We start from the raw sequence: 22,268 nt of genomic DNA, 5'->3' as shown, positions 1-22,268 counted from the left end.
GTACCATCGCGAGAATGTCCATTTGGCACTATTATTTTGTAGCTTCGATTAGATATCAACCTGTGTTCCTTCTACGACTGATATTTTTGGAGAAATCAAAGCACCCGACAACATGTTCTCTTCATCCTTTGAGTAGCCTTCTTTGATGACTGTCACCGAATGTTCAGTGGACTCCCTTTGACGTAGCTTCTTTTTCACAGATTCCATATTGGCTGATAATCGGTTGAAGGTTCGTGCTTCCGCGAGGGCAGCAAACTCATCCGCGGTAAGGGAGCGTAGACGTCGGTCTTGAATCAACCAGTCACAAACTAACACTTCCTCAACCGTCCAGCGGATCACGGGGTTTGGCTCAAGCAAGCTGCGAATCATTGTTTTAACTTCCGGTGATAGGATATCATTGACCCGTGTACGAAACTTCCATGCGCGCATCATCTGCTGTTCGTACACCTGGCGTGTTTTGCCTTTGAATGGAATCGATTTATTAAGCATCATATAAACCACGACCCCCAGTGCCCACAGGTCAGATGCCTTGGGATTGTACGGTTTGCCTTTGAGTAGTTCCGGTGCGGAGTAGTCGAACGAGCCGCAATAGGTCGTGCTCATTTGAACCTGTCGGTTCTTTAGCGTGACATATCTGGCAAACCCAAAATCGGCCAATTTTACATTAAAATTCGCCGATATCAGCACATTTTCACACTTCATATCGCGGTGAGCAATACCCGATTCGTGTAGGTACTGCAAGGCCAATGAGAGCTGCCTGCACCAGATACGCGATTGCGATTCTTTTAGGGGTCCATGTTCTACCACGAAAGACAGTAAATCTCCCATTTCGGCGAAACGCATAAAAGTGCAAACAATGTTCCGGCACTTGATGATGGCATGAATACGTATAATGTACGGGTGCCGAATGTGCAACAAAACTGCAATTTCTCGCGGCAGGAAGCGTCTGCAAAATTTATCGCTACATTTTTTCATATCAATCAACTTACAGGCCAGCGTTTCAGTACGATTTTCCATCTGATTTCGATACTCCGTCAAATGTACCTAAAGCAGGTTTTTAAAAGAAAGAGACCACTTTTGTATTTAATAGTTAGATGATTGCGTTAAGAAACAGTACCTTTGAGAAAGCTCCTTCGCTAAGCCTTTTTAACCATCGGTATCCCAACGCTTCTATTGGTGATGGTATGGGCGATTCTCCAGCGAATGGCATATTTGAAAAACACAATCCAAATAAAAATTCAGCGGAAGTGGCTAGAAAGCCGTTTATTTCAAAGAACAGTAACCAGAGGGAATTGACATGTTTGAAAGAAAACAAACGGGTTGATAAAAAAGAAAAACAAAATCGATGACTACTAGTTGCGCAAAACAGTAAACCGAGAGCAAGAAATTGCACGGTCGGAGGGAGGTTTAATATTTTAAAGAGACGTAATTCCAATATTTTAGTTAAAATAAGCAAAAGCAATTCAGATAAGCAAAGTTCTAGAAACGATGGAAGATTAAACTAACCCTTTCACAGTTTTGCGCCAGCGTGGCTCGGAGAATATTTTCGGCAGCCGAATTGCAAATTCGTATGTTCTAAACGATATACTACGCAAAAATCGAACAAGAAACAATGATCATTTTTCAATCGATTTTTTTCAAAAGTCGATGCTGTTTAAACAGGTTTAAAACTAAAAATTGGTTTCAGGCAAAAAATTATTGCTATCATGCACCAAGTTTCAGCCCAACTTTCTACTGTTCTGGTACTTGGTACTATGCTAATCGTATTCTTGACAATCGTGCGAGTAAAAAATGAAAGATAGACTTGTTGAACCACATCTAAATCTTTTAATGAATCACTCGATTTTTATAATTTATTTAATTTTATTATGTCAATAGTACAACACAATTGTTCATGAGGGTAGCAACTTTGTGCTTACCCTATTGTTCAACTAATCAACTGTATTAGGTGGTTCATATTACTGCAGTTTCAACGTTATAGATGCATAACCATTGCAATATTTTATTGTTAATGTTATATTGATACTTTGATGACATTCATACGTTGTTCCCGCCATAAACGTTCCATACGAAAATGTAATTCATGCTCACTATTCTTTATTTTTATTCTTACTACCAGTTATCATGATACGCGCACAAACAATTTATTTAATACGATGCTTAAAATAAAATGAAGTTACATTCTCTGAAAGGGTAATGGATGTGCAAAAGTGTATTGTTTTCGATACATACTGAAACTAAACTCGTGGCACAAAGGTTTTGAGTTGCTCAATAAACGTTTATGTCGTCGTTGTATGTTTTACATTGTATGCACATCGGATCTAGGTGTTTATTTGTATGTCGTCGAAGTTTTTTGTAGACTAGTCGCTAGTAAAAATCTGGTGGTCGATAATTTGTATCCTATGATTTCGAAACCCCTTTATCCTTAATCGTATTGTAATAGTCTCGTTCAATATAATTATAAAGTTTTCAATATGTTTGCCAGGTATGCGCAATAAACCATTTTAAATTTTTCTTGCCGTTAGAAAATTTCTTCATAAGTTCTTCTACTACGGCTCACCGTAAAACTTGAACATTCTACTTGCAATGGGATTTAATAACTTTTATCCTATCCTCGTTCGTTTGTTATTCGTTTTCTTTTTCTTGGTTCGATTTACAATAAAACATGTATCAATACGTAGAAACATACTCCTGCAATTTTCATTTCAACAAGTACTTTGCATGAAACGACAACTAGGCATATGCGTAGTCTTTCTCAGTGGAAATAGGAAATTCTGTAGAAAGAGCATTTACTGATGCGATGATATACTTTTCGAACTTGAGACACCAAATATGTATGATGAAGAAGGCATTCTATTTAATCTGTTTTTTTTATTACTTCATTATTGTGTAAATACGGAAAATTACTTTAACAGAGTCAAATATCTGATACCTTGCGATAGAAATTGGATAGACGTTGACTGCACATTCAATGAACGAACAAATTGCGCATCGCTCGTATGAAAAGTGTCCTCAAATAAATGGACAATAGAAAAAGCTTAAAGTTTTGCACACCATTGATGACACAAAAGGTAGAGAAATGTTTGAAACATTGGTGGAATAATAATAATAACATTATTCTTTTTCATTCACAGTGCAAAATTTTGAGCTGTATGTTCATAGTATATTGGATGTTTCATTTCCCTTTTAGGGTTGATTATTGTCTTTGGCTTTTATCGTCTTGTGTGCGCTCAATGTTCAGCAATGTTTGCATCATTATAAATCTGTTTAATTCGTCTATCCAATTTCCCATCGATTTTCTTCTTTTATTAGCGCACATTTTTCGCATGCACCGCAAGAAACCGCCTTCAAACCCTGTGTTCGGTAATTTCTGATAATATGGAAAGATACTACACCTTACTCTCATCCACGATAAGAGCTGCTTTACAAAACACTTGTGGAAATACATTTGAAAAAAGAATCAGTCGGTCAATGCGACTATTGTATAGTAATGGGGATTTGGTCCGTTGATGTGATAAATAGATTCTTACAACATTGTTTCGTTTATGTTTATGTTCGACTGTTGTCTATTAGTTTGTAGAGTATGTCTAAGATATGCATTAAGAAGAGTAGTTTACAATGTATTGTGTTTGTGGGATTTAGCTAAATGTTACTACTTTTCAGGTTGCAGCGCCGATACTATGTTGAACATATTATTCTGGTCCTAGACAAAATTCGATAGTCATTCCCTCGTATCGGAATCAATAGTTTCTGGGTCGAAATTGTATAATAGTGTTTCGTTCTTAAACGTAATAATCCGTAATACTATTTTTGCCGATCTGAGCTAGCGATAGTGCGGTTGTACTGGTGGATTGATTCAGCGATACAGTTGTTCCCCCAGTGGCATTCGCAATGACTGCAGCTCCGCTGGTAACAATTGATGTAGTTGATGTTAAAGAAGCAGTCGATGGAGATGGAAGCTGCCCGGTAGAGGACGATAGGCTGCCAGTAGATGATTTCCTAGCAGCAGATTGCAGCCGTGTGTTGCTGCCAGCATTTGCTAGTGCCTCGGTAATGTTACTAGTGTATGTGTTGGTTATGGAACTGGCAGAGCAAGATGGTCCGTTAGAAGTTTGTTGCTTTAGCAGATTGGTCGCAGAGCTGGACGAGAATTTGAGCAGGGGGTGCGCAGTTATAGAAGCAGTTAAACCAGCTCCTTTTTTGGTCACTTTAGAAAGAATGGAACAGTTGCTGAACGAAGCAGAGTTTTTGACGTGCGTCATTTTGCTTATACTGAGCGGTACAGTACAAGTCGAGTTGAATGAAGCCGACCGTTGAACCGGAATGTTCGATTCTGTTGTTCCGTTTCCTGCCGGATGTTCATTTGCAATTGCAGAGGCAGTGGCATCGGCAGGCTGAATTCCGATCATTGTCGCCGTCGATTGGTGTACTGATTGGTTTTTAGAGCTGCATGATACGAGCGACGACGATGATGAATAGTTGGAATGATTGGCTGAGCTGGATTTATAAACATCCTTAACGGGAGAAAAGGATGCAATAAGGTTGCCAGCAGCTGTATTGCTACTGCCAGTGGTGGTTGCTGAACGGTTGCAGTTCAGCATGCTGCTGGGTATCGGGGAAGATGCGGTCGATGAAATGGAACAGGATATTAGCTTCTGCTAGGAGGTTGACGTGGTAGAGCTGCGTGTTGAAACAGGTGAATCACTCCCACAACCCCCACCGTTCGTTCCGGAACCCGTTGCCATCGTTTGGGACATGATGCTATTCAACGGCTGTGGAGGAAGTGAAACAAGCTCCGACTCGACTCCGAAAGTAGTTGTGCTGGTGGTGCTGCTGGTGGTGCTGTCTGGACAGGCAGTTGGTACCATTGAGGGATTCTTCGTCATCTGTTCGTCCCATATCATTGTGGTTCATGTGTATCACACACACACAGCAATTGCATGTGGAAGGGAAGCGGATATGTGATTCATAGATTTTTATTTAAAACATTACTATCTCATAAATTTATAAGTTCTATTGTTGAATGACGAATCTGATGGTGGATAAAAAACACAATGCAATTTTAAACAAAAAATGTAATGGAAAATTATTATCTACACCGAGTAACGATTTCCGAAAATTTCTAATTGATTAGCGAAAAACAGAAGTTAAGATAATTTGTTTTTCTACATACAAACAAGAAACGAAGTACAGTTCAACCTAATCTTGATTTTTTATCCCTTTCCTTTGGTGAGCTTTTTGCGGTTGAAAGTTTTTTTTTTTGTTAATCGTAATATGACAATAAGCTGAATTATTGACAAGACTGAAGTTTTACTAGTAAGTTTCTAAAGTTTGTACAATGAAAAGTAGCAGTCCAGGCACCGAAATATTATGTATGAAACAATTCAGCATGAGGGTTAGCATCCGAGCGCTGCCAAATAAATAAAAAACATTTAAGTAAAGAAAGATGAAAACGGAATCATAGAGAAATGAAATGAGGTACAACACAAAGCAGGTGCGTATGAAAAAAGGTATGAATATAAAACTGATGTTAGTGAAAGAAGTAACTTACGCCGATGCTAGTGACATGGTTAGGGTTAGCATTGGAAGAAGCATTTGAGGTAAAGGCGGTAGAAGCACCAGCGCTGACGTTGCTATTGTTGGTACTGTTGGTTGAGGAAGCATAAGTTGCCGACGGTAAATGTTCCTGACCTGAGCCACCCATTGGACAGACGTAGTCACTCCACTCTTCGCCGAGCTGGCCGCCCTTGGCGCTCTTTTTACGTTTCAGCGAAAACTGGGACTTTTTTGGTGTCTGGAAAGTAAACATGCCAATTAAACGAAGTTGCGTATTGAAGTGTGATAAACCTATACCTTGATTTTTGATGAAATAGTTAAGGGCTGAAATCCGAGCGTATTTTCTGCCTCCCGCTTCACTTGAATGATATCACGACCAAGTAGGTCCTTAAAATGGGTTGCCAGATGCCGCCGCAATAGTGTTTTACTAGCCGGTATGCTGAGCAAATCGGCGAATAGCTCCGCGGTAAACTTCACCTCGAAAATCATCAATGCACCATGTACACCCGATCCGCGCAGATTGGGTGAGTATTCAGCCAGATCAACAACGCGTAGCCACTCGTGCACTCTTTGGGAACTCCAGAGTCTCACATCGTCCTTCACATTAGTGTCTGGTGGTAGTGGCCTTCGAACAAGACAATCGGGTTGCCATTTTTCATGACGCATGAGTTGTATACCGCGTCGTATACTAGCTACGTGCAGACATGAAGACATCTGAAGGGTTGCCAGGTCATCGAATGTCAGCTTGTGTAGCATCCGGCCGTCCATTCTAGCAGCAGTAAAAGTGTCCTTGTATTGCGGCATACCAATGTCATCTAACCAACGAAGAATCTGCCATGTGGGATAAAGAAAAGCAAAACATAAGACTGGATCCTGTTAACAATAAAATTTTCCATTCTTATTTACCCAAGCTGTGTCAAGCATTCCAGCAGACTTGAATAATTCGTCCTCATCTTCGGTGCCCGATATGTCCGCTACCGCTAGGACAATTTTTTTCCGATGCAACGGATTGCGCAGGTTCAGCTCTTTCTCGATGTCAACTGGCGAAGCTTTGATCAGATCAACCGCGGGTGCCATGCTCGATTTCAGCCATCGCCGTAGTTCCTCCTCGTACATGTTCAAACCCAAATGGTCAAACCATTGACAAACGCCATCTAGGTCCCATTCGCGGAACGGTTTATCAGGTCTTCGGTAAGGCACCGTGCCACTCCAGCCAAGCCGAGCTCCAGCAGTAGCCCGGATGCCTCCACGCTTGAATTCACTGTCTGCTCCAGTCAGGTCCTCCAGTGTTCCACTGTTGCTGCGCTTTATCTTACCAAAAATGTTTTTCAATTTGTTGCTCATCGATGGCGAAGGTGACGGTTGTGGGGTATAACTACGAGCCGGTGGAACACCGTCTGATCGATCTTCGTTGCCGTTTTCTGATTCAGCTAACATATAAACGGATTAATGTAAGATAGAAGAGAGGATAAAGATAAATATAAGTTTCAATAACAAATTGGGTTAAAATCTGCAAGGTAGTCAATTTGATATTCGATGACAATGATGGACATAGCGGAAATTTGTTATGGCACTTTCAGTCACTGTGTGATATTTTGCAGCCAGCAGTGTTGAAATCACATCGATTTGTTAGATTTTTGGAAATTAAGACAATTACAAAATTAATGAATTAAGTAATTAAGCACATGAATCGTTCACTGTGTCACGAAACATAAACGAACGAAAATGAAAAAAAAAAAAACAAATTCATAGTGATTTGGTTAAATAAACAAAATATAGAAAACAAGTTCTTATTTCAATGGTTTCTATCGTTTTGTTTTTAATAGAAAAACGAATATGAGATTATCAGCTCTATAAAGCAGAGTAAACTCAAACATTCCTGTGATCTAAACCACATGTAAAAGCGGAAATTACTTTTCAGTTAGTGTGGTAATATGTTAAACATATCGAAGCGCGTTTGGTATGCAAAGAGCAACACAACGATGCCAAAAAAACTAGTTTCTATTGTAGTTGGGGCATAAAGTTAACGATTTTATAACGAGGATATAGAAACTCTGGAAACATGAAAAAGGCAACATTTTTTAACAAATTGAACGCAGTTGTCTAATTTAACCAAACTATTGGAGACAGCAATTTTGTTAACTTGAAATTGGTTTAGTTTCACTTAATCTTGTGTAACAAAAATAAAACAAATACAAACTAACAAACGAGCGTAGGAGATAATTTGATTAGAAATGAAATGTAAAGCAAATTAAAAAATGACAATTGAAAAGAAGCCAAAATAAAGCCAACTCGGGCTAATTTGATATAAAACCTAGGTTTGGTACAGAAAATCCACGAAGCTTATCGATGCTGCTGTTCCTGTGGCGTGGTGTGGGTGTGGCCGAAAAGATTTGCAATTTTAAATTCCTCTTATTGTGCGTTTCAGATATTAACGCTTGCGAACTGCTGGTAGCACATTTACCGGAAGACGTTTGATCTTCCTTGCTCGGGGATGTTTTTTCTAGCTCATCAATGATTTTGGATGAAGGAGGTTCTGTATTTGCCCGTTTTTGTTTGCGTGAGTCATCGCTCTGATCTGCAGTTGCGCGTACAACATTTGAGCATTCGTCGGCCGTTTGATCGACTAAAAGTTCCTGTGCAGAAGTAGATGTGTTTTGCATATTCTTAAGATTGCTATGATGTGCTCTATCAAACGAAAGAGCATTCATCGACGATGACATCCCGAATGCTGAATTGATTTGATCGGTTCCAGTTTTGTCAGCAATTGGGGAATTCATACCACGTGTGGCATAACTGGCATAGTTTACACTCGAGACAGAATCAGCGAATACTGGTACCGAATTTCTTTCCGATCGTTGATCGGACTTTTTGTTCGCGTCAAAGCTTAGCGCCGAAATTGATTCCTCCGCATTTTCGGTGGCAGCATTACTGGTGTGGGTAAGATAATCTTCATACGCAACAGAACATTTACCGAATGCAACATTGCGTCTCGGATTCGCATTACTATCGGTCGCCGTCGATGATCCGCTTGACGTGCTGACGGTCGAAAGCGTTGTTGCAAATGCTTGCCGTGGAAGACTACTGTAATGGACGTCAATACGTTGACGATAGGTGGCAGGCGGCGTCTGTGAAGCGAAAACGAAACGAAAAGTTACTTGGTATGCCCTTACTAAAAATTATATTTTACCTTCGGTGTGATGGGGCTAACGGCCGTCTGTGGTAAACTGCCATGGCTACCATGGTGCATAGGAGACAAGTTCAGGGAATTTCCGGGTGTTGAAGCGGACATACCCACCATTCGTGTGTTGGTGATAATTTGCGGTCTTCTGAGCATTGAGATACTGTTGTTATTGAGTACATTTGTCAAAGGAGAAGCGTTGCCGTTCGAGCTGCTTGTCAGCGATCCATTCATCAAACCTCCAGTACTTGTAACAAAATTCGTTCGCAGTTCCAGATTTTCGCGTTCAAGTGCTGCCTGCTGAAGTTTAAGTTCGCTCATCGCTGACATGAGTTCTAACTTTTGCGTTTCAAGTGAGGATCGTGAAAGCATTTCCTATTGCAAAAAATCGAGAGTGTAAGAGAAGGGGAAAAAACACACAAAAATGTTTAATATTTTGTAACATATCCATCAAAATTATGTACCAAATTCGAATTGTTGAAGTGAGAGAAAGCAAATAAGCATTTCTGTTGATGCATTGGTAGTACAAGTTGAAGAGATGTTTCATGAAAACCTGGATTTAGTTCTATTGATGTTAGATTTAGAGAAGTATGTTAGATCTAGAGAAAATGTTAGAAAAACTGTGTTTTGTTTTAAACCTAGGATTATGAGGTGTAGGTAAAGGGGGAGTTGGAAATTGGACAACGTGTTATACATGAAATGCGAAGGTACCATTACCGGGTTTGGATTGTAAACGAAACGAAAGGTTTTCATCTAATAGTAATCTTATAAAATACTAACTGCAATGATAAAAAACAAAACAAAACAAAATTTAAAATATTTTTAATTGCAATAATATGTTTTTTATGAAAAAAGGCATAGTGATTAAAACAAACAACATGTTGGATTAAAAAAAGTGTTATTGAAGCTTTATTTAAAAAAATTGGATTAATTTCACTTAATTAATCACTTTTAAATAAAACACCATTTTAAAGCAAAAGGAGAGCAAAAGAGTTTACTGTTAATTCGCGTTTGACGGAAAAATATCTTTGGGAACAGTTGACAGTAAAAATTCATATCTAAAAAGGGTATAAGGGCAGTCGGAATGCACAAAATGATCCTGTTCAACTTGTTTCAATTCATCTTTGAAATGAGACAAAGCAAAAGCGAGAAGGCAATTCTTTGAGAACACGCTTTGGAGTCAATATTGAAAAGCTTGTTATTTCATATAGTAGTTCAGTGTTTCATAAGCTTATGGTTATTAATTACGTCTTCACCGGAATTTTGTTGAACTTTAAGGTATGCTTTACATGATAAAACAGTTATGATTATACGAATAAATCGTGAGTACATAGATAAACTATAGATATTTTCTACATACTTGCCGTGCTCGTCGCTTTTGTTTTATGATTGTTTGTGACAGACGGGTGTTCAAATTGTTGGTTTGATTGTTATTTTAATTTAGTTGAAAAAAAAAGTGTTAAAAGTTTTTGGGGAAAATCATACATAATTCATATCAAGAAAATCTCATATACGAAACGCAATCTCGTTCATAGTGTCGAAGTCATATTTGATTGTGTCCTTTGTGTTGTCCTATAACAATAATTATTTGTTGCACACCAAAACCAGATTATTCATTGTTCCGAAACCACCGCAGATGCACGGTAAATTATATGTTTTGAAAACCGAAACCAAACAGAAAATTAAAAAAAAAACAAATTGTTAACATGTTGTGACTAATGGAGCCGAAGGAATAGCAGATGATTACCAGAAACGTTGTTTGAAAATATTTAAATGAGCCTCAACATTTTTTAGAGAAAGCGTTATATCAATGAAGTATTGGAAAACGAAGTTACTAGGCTAGATAAATAATGAAAACCAACAAACAAACAAACAAACAAACGAATAGCAAACACCAATTCCAAAAAAAATGAATAAACAAAATGGTAATCAAATTAAATATAGTATTTTTTAACCGCATTTTGGCAACCCAACTGACAAACTTTTGTATTGTGTACGATTTATTTAGGTTTTCAAACGTATGAAATTGTGTGCTTTTTTAAACGGCGGTCGTGCTCTATTGATCTATTTTAGTCCGAATACATTGGTTCAACGTTAAAAGACACAACAAACGAGTACCCTCCAGTTGCTCTTTAAACCGAAATCGAATAGTTGTACAAAAGATACACGTGCACGAGCTCAAATATAAAACCTAGAAGATATGTGTAGTGTACATACAGCATAATATAAGTAGAAATGCAAAAGTATAAGAGAAAATTTATTCATTGATACAAAAAGAAATAAACAAAACAAAAACTGGAAAATTTACAAATCTACGCCTAGGCAGATAAAGAGATATTTTGCAAAACAATAATAATCAAGATGAATATTTTTGGTATTTCAGGTAACATTTTATCATTGAAGAAATGATAAAATTGCTTTACAAGAAAGGAGACTTATTGTGTATGCATTTCATGTCAAATAGAGTAAATAAATAAAAATGATAGAGGAAAGAAGAAATGATAGAATTATGCAAAGAGCAAACATAATAAATATGATCATAAACATTTAAAGAAAAAAATTGTAATATATCGCGGTACTTTTTGTTTGTCAATCTGGATGCCAACTGTTTGTGCAAATACGCTTACTCGCTGCAGTAGGTCTTCCGCATTCGAGAGTAGTTGGTTCTTCTCTTTTACCGTGCGTTCCAGCTCGCTTATTTTGGTGCTTTGCGATTGCACTTGCTCCGTGAGCGTTTTCACTTGCATGGCCAGTGCTTCTTTATCTGTTTGCAGTCTTCGCAACCGCTCATCCGTGTCCTGGCGCTGTAGGAGGAGAAAAACAGAATGGTTATGCAGTGAAATTTTAAACAGTATCTAATGCGTTAATCACGATGAAAGAACTCAATTTATTAGTGGAGGAAGTTCACATGGTTCAAAAAAATAGACATCACTTGGAGAGATCAATCATGTCCGACCACAACAAGTACAAACCTGGAATTCCTTACTGCACTGCGGGCGTTGGTCATACGGACAACACGCTCCAGGTGGAGGAGGAAACGGTGGAGGAAAGTAACCACGATTACAGCAACCACTGGAGCAAGATAAGTCCTGCGCACTTCCAAGGTTACTGTTACTACCATATTGATAAAGTTCCTGCTGCCGCCGATGATAATCGATTAACCTGAGCTCTTCCCTACTCTGATGCTGATGATGATAATGCGGATAGCCCCAATAGTAATGAGGATCCCAATGCGCTACAGGCGGTGGTGGTGGCGGTTCCCAAATACTCGGACTTTGTCGTGGATTATGCTGGTGTTGATGTCGTTGCTGGTGCAGGCTACTGCTTCCGCTGCTGTTGTAGTTATTGAAATTTCCCGAATCGCGAAGATGATCTTTGATTGTAAAAAAACAAAATCGGTCCAAGACCATTTTTTTCGTGTTAGCAGTTACACAAGGTATTGCATCGTAATGCTTCATTCACCCTTATAGAAGCTCACCTTTGGAATTGAGGCTTAGATTACTTGATAGTGAGTCGTGCTTGTGCAAGTCAGAAGAGGAGGATTTCTCCTTGAGTGAATGTGTGCTTCGACTTTTGCCATCCCGCTCGTGGCGGCTCGTGCTAAGATTACGCCGACGATCCAGACTACCTGTTTCACGCAAAGGTCTAGGGGGTTTCCCACTACCCACAACGCTGCTTGTGCTTGACGGAGACGATCTGGTCAATTGGCGCTGCGGTTGGTGCTTCGGTGGCATTACTTGATCGCGCTGTTCAGGCGGAACTGATCTAGATGTCGTTGCTTGCGAAGAGGAACGACGATCGGACTCTACCGAAGCCTTCGGTGCTTCTGAGCGGTCATGGGCCTTCACCCAAGTAAAGTCATCGTCACAACAAATGTAGTTGCCTATGTTGGCAAACAAGTGCATGATAAACAATAAAGACTAATTAATCATTTGGCTACTTAAGCCGATAATTGAAAACGGATGAATCAAATCATCTTTTTAGAGATACATGAGAACAATTTTAAAAAAAAATTAAAATGCATTTAAAAATAGATTTTGTAACACTAGTAAAATCCTTTTTTTATCAATTCATTTTGCAAGAACAATTCATGATTAAAATAAATAAAAAGGCTTCTTACATGCTTGTAGCAAACAATGAAAAAAATAATAACACATCAAGTTCCACATATACGTTAAAACAACAGTTAAAAATAATATTTTGTAAGCAAATACACACATTATTTCCGACTATTGAGTGCTGTTTTATTAACAGAACAGCAATATCCACACGATTATTAACAAATGATCTAAACAGATAGTGATGATCCTGTTTGAATAAACATTTAAACTCCACAAACACCTTACTGCAATTCCTACTAATATCTCCTAAAACTTCCACCATGCACATCACGGATTGGTATGGGAAATGAAATATTGAACCGAGAGAAATAGTATCCTCTCCAGAGTGTTCTAAAATCGATCATGTACACAACTTAATGTAAACAATAGTATTGCAAATAAGGTAATCGTTGTAGAAAATCACTAAACTAGACCCCCTTTCATAAAAACAACAAATGCAATGTGAAACACGAGTGCTCTATTGGAAGGCGATTAATTTCTAGTTATATCGCCAGCCTATAACATTTCTGAACGCGCACGATTTGTAGGCGGCAATCAGTTAGCAAACAGCAAATGCCAAATGTGTGCACTCTACATCCGGGAGTGTACCGTTTGGTACAGTAACAAGTGATGTTAGCCGGTGCTCCGAGACTCTAGCATTTCTCAACTGCAACGATGGTCGTCGAGTGTCTCGGAGATCACGTGGTTGCTATATCTTTACAGTGAAACGTTCTTGTGTTCACAGACATAGGGAACAAGAAAGCAATATTCAACACGAATGCTAAATAATTAGACACCGGAAAAATGTCGCCGATAGGCAGTGGACGACGCGCGAATATGTCTGGGGTAAGGTTTATTTATAGAACTGATTGAACTTTTGCCACCAGGTGGCGCCAAAGATCAGAATTTGTTTATAGAATAATCAGTAACTGAACGGTTCTATTTCCATATCTTGAAACTAAAAAAACACCGTCATGACAAGATTTAACCTTTGCCAAATATTCTTATGTGAACTAAGAAGTGCAGCAAAAAATCTCAATGATAAATTATTCTCTTTCCTCTGCCCCCTTTATTTGTATTAATACCTGCATCGTCTACATCAGTACGTTGATGAGACCAATTTCCCCCAGATTCCGATGAATGCTTGCCAGCAGAAGATGCTGACTTCCTTCGACGTTGTCGTGGTGGTACAGATTGTTTACGAAAGCGACGCTCCACTGGTGACAATGAGACCGACCGCAAAAATGGAGACTTATCCCGATATCCGGACGAACGTTCCCCATAGTCATCCTCCTCAGCCTGGTTACCGTCCTCTCGGTCACTGTCATCACCCTCGGAAAAATCCTCGCTAGAGCAACCCCCGCCGGTAGAACCGGTAGACACCACGCTCCAGGCGCTTTTGCGCAACGTGTTTGATGTGCTGCTGTCGATCGATTTGATCTCTTCGTCCACGGCGCGCCCATTAAGGGTCGATCGAAAATTAATGTTATTATCAACGGCCAACGGTGCCAGGATTATCTCCTCCACGCAGTCTCCTTCACCGATGTATCCATTTCCGATCGGGCCATCTTCTTCCTCAAAATCTTGCAGACGGGACTGCAAATATGCTTCCGCTCGGTTCGTAACCGCAGGCATCTGCTGATCATGGGCCCTTCCATCGCAGTCAGACACGGTACTGTCTGTCGCACTGTTCGAGGATTGCGGTACTGGTGGCAGCGGCAGATCAATGAACTCACCGTCCTCACTGTAGACGCTGTTGCGCTCACGGATCGTTTCGAGGCGCATCACGTCACATATGACTGGATGACACCGTGACCGTGATGCAGAAGACGCATGCGACTGCACTGATGGTGCGTCGGAGGATGGCGGAGCCGATGGTGTCACAGAAGACATTGGTTTTGCATTATTTTGTCTGGCCCACTGGTTCTCCATGAGCTCAAAATATGGATGACCGAATCGAAGATTGTCTTTTTATCGTTTTCTTTTAACGTTGAACTCTCGTATTCGTATTATTTATTCGTAAAATATTAACGGTTTTGCATTGCCACACTCGGGGTCTTCAAAATATTGTCTGTTTTCTTAACCTTTTCTCAAACAAACTGGACCAACTTTGCACACATTTCCTAACCACAGTCGTAAACTGGACCAATTGATGAACAAACCGGCATCGATAAGCCTCGTATCATGATCACTTTCTGAAGCACACCTTTACTTATCGCCTCGCCAGTCAACGTTGACCTTGTTCCCAGGAAGTGCCATGCGTAATGCAAAACCCGTTTGTGATTCACTCGTTACACAGTCGTACACTCATTTGTGAGTCACAGGAAGGCTAAACAAACTTAGCAAAATATAAGCTAGTCCGAAAAATCACAGTTAAAAACTACCACTCTACACGGTTGGCACATCTCGCGGATCGGACTGTCGTGACGATTTATGCGCATCTGGCTGTTCTGACCAACGCGAACGTACTGTGACTTTCGGTTTGGTATAATTCGAGAGACGCGCGACTCGGCGCTATAGCGCAACTGACGATTGACGCGCATCTCAGAGAAAAACACCGCACACAAATGCGACTCACAGCCACAACCAGGGGACCGATAGTCGTTTGAAATGTGTTGTGGTAGCACACAGAGCACAACATAGCCCCCCCGTCCGCACGCATACAACCCCCATGCAGCATCAGCCAGTATTAAAAACTAAGAGTTTTATTATGTGTCACAGCATGGGCTTTCCACAGAATGAATAAGTTTCGTTGAAGAATCTTTTTGTTACTAAAAGAGACTTTTTTTCGTTGAAAATAACCATTTAAAAAAACTAAATATAACCATTTCGTTTAAAAATTGGATAGATTAACTTTACAGCCCATGCATAATTTTTTCGTTTTATTTTTATTATGGGAAATACCAATGTGCAGCAGCAGCAGCACCACATTTCCTAAAACCAAAATTCAAAAGTCTCGTGCAAGGAAAAGTAGTGTTATGGTGTGGCAATCTTCAACTGAACTACTTAGCGTGTCCGGATACTTTTGTTTTTTTTTTTTATTCACCCCTCCCATAGAACATGCAAACCCACTTGCTACTAGTGTTGGCGACGACGATAGTACGGCGGTTGTCGGTTTTCTTGTGCTTAATTCGGTTCCGTGGCATTTATGTTTACACACAACTCCCTACCCCATGACGCAGACCCGTCGATGGATATTCCAATTCCCAGGGGCGTTAAATCGATGCGCCGACGCAGTGACAACAAATCGGTCACGCAGTATAAACGGCAACCGAAACGTGGGAGTTTGTGATCCATAAACATGTACACATTTTAATTTAGTCGCATTGACATCATCTTCATATTAACTACATAAGAAGCAATACGTGTTACGATGTGAGGCGACGTATGCGCAATCCCGATGTAACGGGCCATGTACAATTCAATTTATATGAAACATTAAATTTTCCGTTGCGTGAATTTTCCTGCATCACATCATTTTCGAAACGAAAGTACTACGATTAAGGGAAAGTCAACAATATCGCGATGTAATACACCAGCACGAGGATACACCATGCTAGAAGGCATACTATAATGTGGATTGCTCCGGTATACGAGCAGTTGACCATCGATCTTCAATATACCAGCCGTTAATAGACCACTGTAACTCTACTCGAACCTATCGAACCAAATAAAAAGAAAATGAAGAAGATTGTATGATTACCATGAGACCACACCTTTCCTTAATTTTTAATTTTGTTTCTCACAAAGGCTAGCTGCGCAAGGCAGACATCATCTGAAAAAGCTAAAGGTTCCAAATCCTTGTCTCGAACACATTACTTGTCGGATTGTACAACGTTAGAAGGTTGTAAAAAGACACGGTACTGCTGCGTAGCACTTCACGTATCGAGGCTAATCATCAAATAAGAGACACATTCCTACGAACTAAAATGAACTTAAGATGAAGTTATCCGCTCTTAGAAACCGGCAATCCGACAGCGATATCACAATCCTATTAAAAAGGTTTTCCTGACTATTTTGGCACTCGGTGTACCGACCAAAGTATAGATTTATGCCCAGATAACTGGTTAAGAATTAGTATTTTGTTTCAAACATCTAATAATATGAATAGTTGTTCTTTCTCTTTCGAGTAATTATGTTATAACAGTTATAATGTTATAACAACATTGGCTAACAGTCAATTTTTAAGAACACATTTCGATTGGCGTGTAAAACTAAATGTATATGAACTGATAAACTAGTAAATGAAACTTCCACGCAAAACTATAACTTCTAGAAATGATTCGAACAAACAACACACGAAATTAAAACGAATGCTGATAAGATATCTTGATTGGGCGTTTCCAATACTTGTTTAAACAATCTTATAATATTTTTTGCATGAAAAGATGTAAAAGAACTAACCATTTTTACATACTTTACGTGACTAAATGTATTGAAACATAATAATGACGCATGTGCCCAATTCGATACACTTTTTCGCCGGTAAATAAGCTTGTTCTACTGTAAATATTTCATCGTAATCTACGCAAAGTTTACGTAAGCGTTTCCTAGGAAAACACCCATATTTTCCCAGGGCTATTTTTGCAGCCATGGTTTAGATTAAACTGAAATATACACGTACACAACTATACAACTGCACATCTGTAGAGAAACGAAATACCCCGTTCTGTTTCCTAGTGGCCTAATTACTGACAGCCTCGGGATAGGCTGATCAGAAAAGATGAAATTATTTCCGAAAAATAGTTCTCCGCATTTTTTTGCTCAAGAACGAATCCGCGCCTCCATGCAACTTCAAGTACATGAGAAAAATCACATAATGTCCCACTTGTTTTTCCACATTGCTCTTTTTGCATTCTTTTTTACTCTAGAAGTGAGAAACCAAGTTCTTCTCAAACTATACATAAGGCAGACGGTTGCAAACTGACAACCTGCGGGCAAAATTTAACGAATGATAAAGTTCGTAACCGCTGCACCTACTCTGCCTTCAGAATACTAGAACCATACTTATTTCATTCGTTTTTTACAGTTGGCAGCATGAAGTGTAGGCAAACAAAAAATACCAAAATTACCGAAATGTGGATAATGGTATGCCCTTCCAAACAAAAAATATATTGCATCTATTTACAGTACGTGAATGGTTTATAATTTTTATTATAATGCTGTTCATTTTAGTTCTCGATGTTAATACAACAACACAATGTTTATCTATAAAATAACGAAAACATTCGTTAATATCAAGTAAAGTATGTAACATGCGTGTCGCTTTCAAATTAAAAAAATCATTGATACGAATGTAAATCTCATAACATTAATGTAATTAAATGTTGTATGAGTAATGTTGTCCACATAATAAAGCTTGTTATATAAAAAACGTAGAAACACATTCGTGATAATGCTACCGTAATTCACTTTTCAAACACCAAATTGATGTTCAACTGCATGAGTTTTAATGTATCTAGCATATATTCTATTTATGGCACCCTACACTTACAGCATGTCTACACCTTTAGTTAGGTGCTTTTAGAAATCTAATGACTAACGGGATCAGGCGGAATTGGTACCCCGGATAAACAAACAAAGCGGCATGTTGACCCAGTAAAGAAATGAAAAAAAAGAAATAATCTCTCACCTCCACCAAACCATAAATGCTCAGTTGATATAGTAGGTGTGGAAACAACAAGCGGAGAAATTTTCCATTTTTTCTGCGGAGAACACTTGAAATTTATCACACAAAAGAACTGAACATGAAATCTATAAATAATTAGCAAAAGATGATTGTGAAACCCAAGTTTCCGGACCGAATGTGATGTTATTTTAAAGCATACATTAATTTTATTTTATTTCGTTTATGCCACCAACAAATGGTAGCCGAACGTTATTTTACACAAATTATTCTTTTACTAGAAGAAAGCAATACAAAAAAACCCGATATTGTAGGTTCGAATTCCAACCGGAAAAGGAATTCGGAAAAGATTTCACATTTTGTTTTAAAAAAAACAAACCTTGTTCAAGAAAGAGAAAGTCTATTTACCCTAAACGAATACCATTTTTTCAAAAATAGTATCTATGCAAGTAAGTATTTTAATACAAATGTAAGATACTAGGTTGCGTGTTCAATCCATATCGCTCAACATGCACCTTTGCTCCTCGTTCATGCTCAATGCTGGGAATAAATTTGTGTTTATTTGTTCGTTAAATATTATATATAGCTAACATTTCTATCTTGTTTAATAAACGTCACTTAAAATTCAGTATACACCATATTCTGCTTTTTGACACATAAATCTATATAGAAATGATATAAAGACCCCACCTTTGTTTGGTTAACATTAAATCAGGTAAAGCCTATTTGTACATAAGAACACGCTGGATGAAAATAACCTAAAAACTATAACTAATATCTTTTTGAAGGGAACTTGTTGCAACACTTAGTGACGTTTCCCGTATTCAAGAAAAACGAGGAACGATCAAATCGGGAATCAATCTTTATGCGTATTTATACGTCGGCACTACTAGCGTGTGTCGATAATAATTTCACCACTCCGTCTGAACGTTAGTGGGCACCGTATTGCACAATTAAAGCGCTTTAAAATTTACAAGACACTTAAGGGGGTGCTCCCTTCTGCCAGGTACATTCGCAGAACTACCCAAATGTTCCTTACCTTGACTAGCAGTGCCGGAAACCGCTTTTCTCAACCGCGGTATTCGACTTTTTTCATCCCCTGGCGAATGTAACGTAGATCCTCCAGCAACGTTCCCCGAATACAATGTAGATGTGTTTGTAGGTCTAGGAACGATTGTGCCAAATGGTACAGGTGTTCTGATGGCAACACCACCCTGATTGATGGTAGTTTTTATTCTGGTGTAGCATGGTTCTTCTAAGACACGATCGCTACGCTGTTGTGCGCTCGTAATTATTTCATCCTCCCCATCGGACGACCCTTGTGATTCACACGATTCCGATTCCGAATCCGTGGAAGAGGATGGAGATGAACTTGGCGTCTGCTCGTCGCTGACGTTAATCTCATTGGAAATAAACTCTAGGATTTCTTCATCGTCAGTAGCAGTGTCATGTTGCAATGCTCTACCGGTGGCAAGACTGATTGAATGTTGCGAAGCTTCATTGAACTCCTCCAAGGAAATTCGGTCCATGCGAAATGTGGCGGAGTTGTGAATTTCAGCACTGTTGTTGTTGGAACTTATTGGACTATCCTGAACCTTAGGAATGCTGCTGGATGACACGAACAGAGGTGTTCGACCATGTGCCGATGAGGATGTTGCCGAATCTGCACCAGATGTCGCACCGTCAAACACTTCGTTCGTTGATGGCCTGTTACTGTTCAAACGGTCAGAAGACAAAAATATCTCCGAGGCTTTTTTCACAACGTGATTTGTATTTTTTGGTAGATCACGCATTGTTGTACTATCACATAACACTGCTCTCACACGCAAATCAATCACGATAAATTCACTACGCACATGAAACATTAATAGTTAGAAACATGGGGAATATTCAGAAATGAAATCTTTAAAAAGTAATAATTTACAATAATATTTTCAACGGATGCACAATAAACATTTTCTATTAAGCTTCGATCTTGTCCGAACAGATGTTTATAATTTCTTCTTCTTCTTGCCGTAACGACCGTCTTTTGGTTATGCCGGCCCGTTAAGGGGTTAAAAAACCTTTTCCCTTTGTGTACGAGAATAGTCAATCCTCTCATACAGGGGAGGATCTCGTCTCGGTTGGGATTCGAATCCACGCCGTCGAGATGGTGAGCCACGGCGCTCAACGGTCGGTTTTCTAATCGTCGCTACCACTCGGCTGTCGCGGACACCCTTAAAGAGGGTTATAAAGAAACATTCAAAAATGATAGCTCACTTCCATTACATCACCATGTTTTTTATCTGAACGATTACACAGCATACTAATATTGTGTGTCTTCTTGGTTATTATGTTATTCTATACATTAGGCGACATACTATTAAAAAGTCACGTTGCTAGCATTAATTTAGTTAACTTTATGCTCTAAATTCTCTAAATCCAGCAACATATAGCAAATCAAAAAACATATCATCGTAAACCCGACATTAAAATCATGAGCAAGCTGCGATTTTGTACGCAATACCCAGTAACCAGATGGAACCATTCCATTGTACATTAAAATGTCCGAGTGAAAGACTAAAATAGAATTTTCTTGCGTATGGCTTTTGACCTTCTAAAATCTGGTTTAATTATGCTGTGAATGCTTGTTGGTGCGGATATTTAAAAAAGTACCATCATCTATACTCGTTTCCTTTTTGGTTAAACAAAACTGAATAATATTCTGTGTACTACGGTAAAGTACCACAGGAACACATAAAATAGAATATTCATGCTGTTTCACAGAATTGCAGATTCGTAAATATGACAGAAGGATTCACAATCCGAAGAAATTTGAATGCTTTGAATGCTACAATAGAGAAGAGTTAGATTCAAAATAAAAACAAATTTAAAGAAAATGAAACGTGTTCTTCAGAATTATTATGTCTAACAATTCATCTGATGGCTCTTCAAAATAGTAATCATACTATTTTCATTCATTCCAATATTATCTCTAAGATCTTTGCGATAAAAGTAACGTTACACACACAGAGTAATTTATATAAAACACGTATCAATGCGGCAGTGAGATAAGATAAGCCACCCTTAAGGTTGTAGTCATGAATAACATTGTTTAAACTAGTGGTCCACGAAGTTTCAGCTTTAACGCATGATCCCATTTTACTTTATAAAATTATCTCAAATGCATACATCAAAAACTAATTTGATCCATCTCGAAGCTCAACAAATTAAAAGTTATCCGTAAATATTACTCGAAATTATACCACACTTTTTTATTTAAAAACAATAGTTTTAACTAAGTGCTACAATCTATCGGTAATGTAGCCTATGCAAAAGCCAATGGAATACGTGATTCGAATATAGTTTCAATAAGTCATTTTCGAATTTTATTTCTAGTTGAATTCCTGGTAAACTGGTAGTTTTACAATTAAATTTCACAAATTGTTTCATCAAACCCCATGTATGGAAAAGTTTTCATACGCTTTAACACACCGCAGATCACTAATTATAACTGTGTACAACACAAAATCATTAACAATAATCAAAATGTTTTAAATAATTTCAACTGCACTAATATTTCCACAATATAAATCTTCACATGTTCTGACATTCCATATCGGCATTGGGTACAAATATATTTGAAGAAACGTATGCAAATAAACGTTTAACGTCATAGCTTACACAAATGCAAATGAGACTAACTCCACTCCATTGCAACCTCACCAACACCGAGGCACAATTTTATGCGCGACCAAGAAGTCACGAGCGCGTGCTCGGATCTGCGTTCGATGACAGCAGTCGTAAGACTGAAGTTGAATTTGGT

The 22,268-nt window shown here is 38.7% G+C and overlaps 2 protein-coding genes across 2 annotated transcripts; both read right to left on the bottom strand.

Annotated features, from left to right (window-relative positions):
- Positions 1-48: 48 nt before the first annotated feature.
- On the bottom strand, positions 49-1,210 carry LOC131285099 (testis-specific serine/threonine-protein kinase 3-like). Its single transcript, XM_058313957.1, has 2 exons — positions 1,118-1,210; positions 49-1,044 (listed from the first exon to the last, which is right to left on the bottom strand). Exons 1-2 carry the CDS (start codon positions 1,208-1,210, stop codon positions 49-51), a joined length of 1,089 nt encoding a protein of 362 aa, XP_058169940.1.
- Positions 1,211-4,658: 3,448 nt separating this feature from the next.
- LOC131285098 (uncharacterized) lies at positions 4,659-20,256 on the bottom strand. Its single transcript, XM_058313956.1, has 12 exons — positions 19,503-20,256; positions 13,923-14,681; positions 13,169-13,188; positions 12,216-12,612; positions 11,710-12,110; positions 11,317-11,541; positions 8,747-9,112; positions 8,531-8,684; positions 6,463-6,986; positions 5,854-6,387; positions 5,552-5,794; positions 4,659-4,886 (listed from the first exon to the last, which is right to left on the bottom strand). Exons 1-12 carry the CDS (start codon positions 20,254-20,256, stop codon positions 4,659-4,661), a joined length of 4,605 nt encoding a protein of 1,534 aa, XP_058169939.1.
- Positions 20,257-22,268: the final 2,012 nt, after the last annotated feature.

Source organism: Anopheles ziemanni, chromosome 3, assembly GCF_943734765.1.
Source record: "Anopheles ziemanni chromosome 3, idAnoZiCoDA_A2_x.2, whole genome shotgun sequence".
NCBI lineage: Eukaryota > Metazoa > Arthropoda > Insecta > Diptera > Culicidae > Anopheles > Anopheles ziemanni.
Note: the sequence above shows the minus strand (reverse complement) of the source record. Positions and strands in the feature narration are given on the sequence as shown.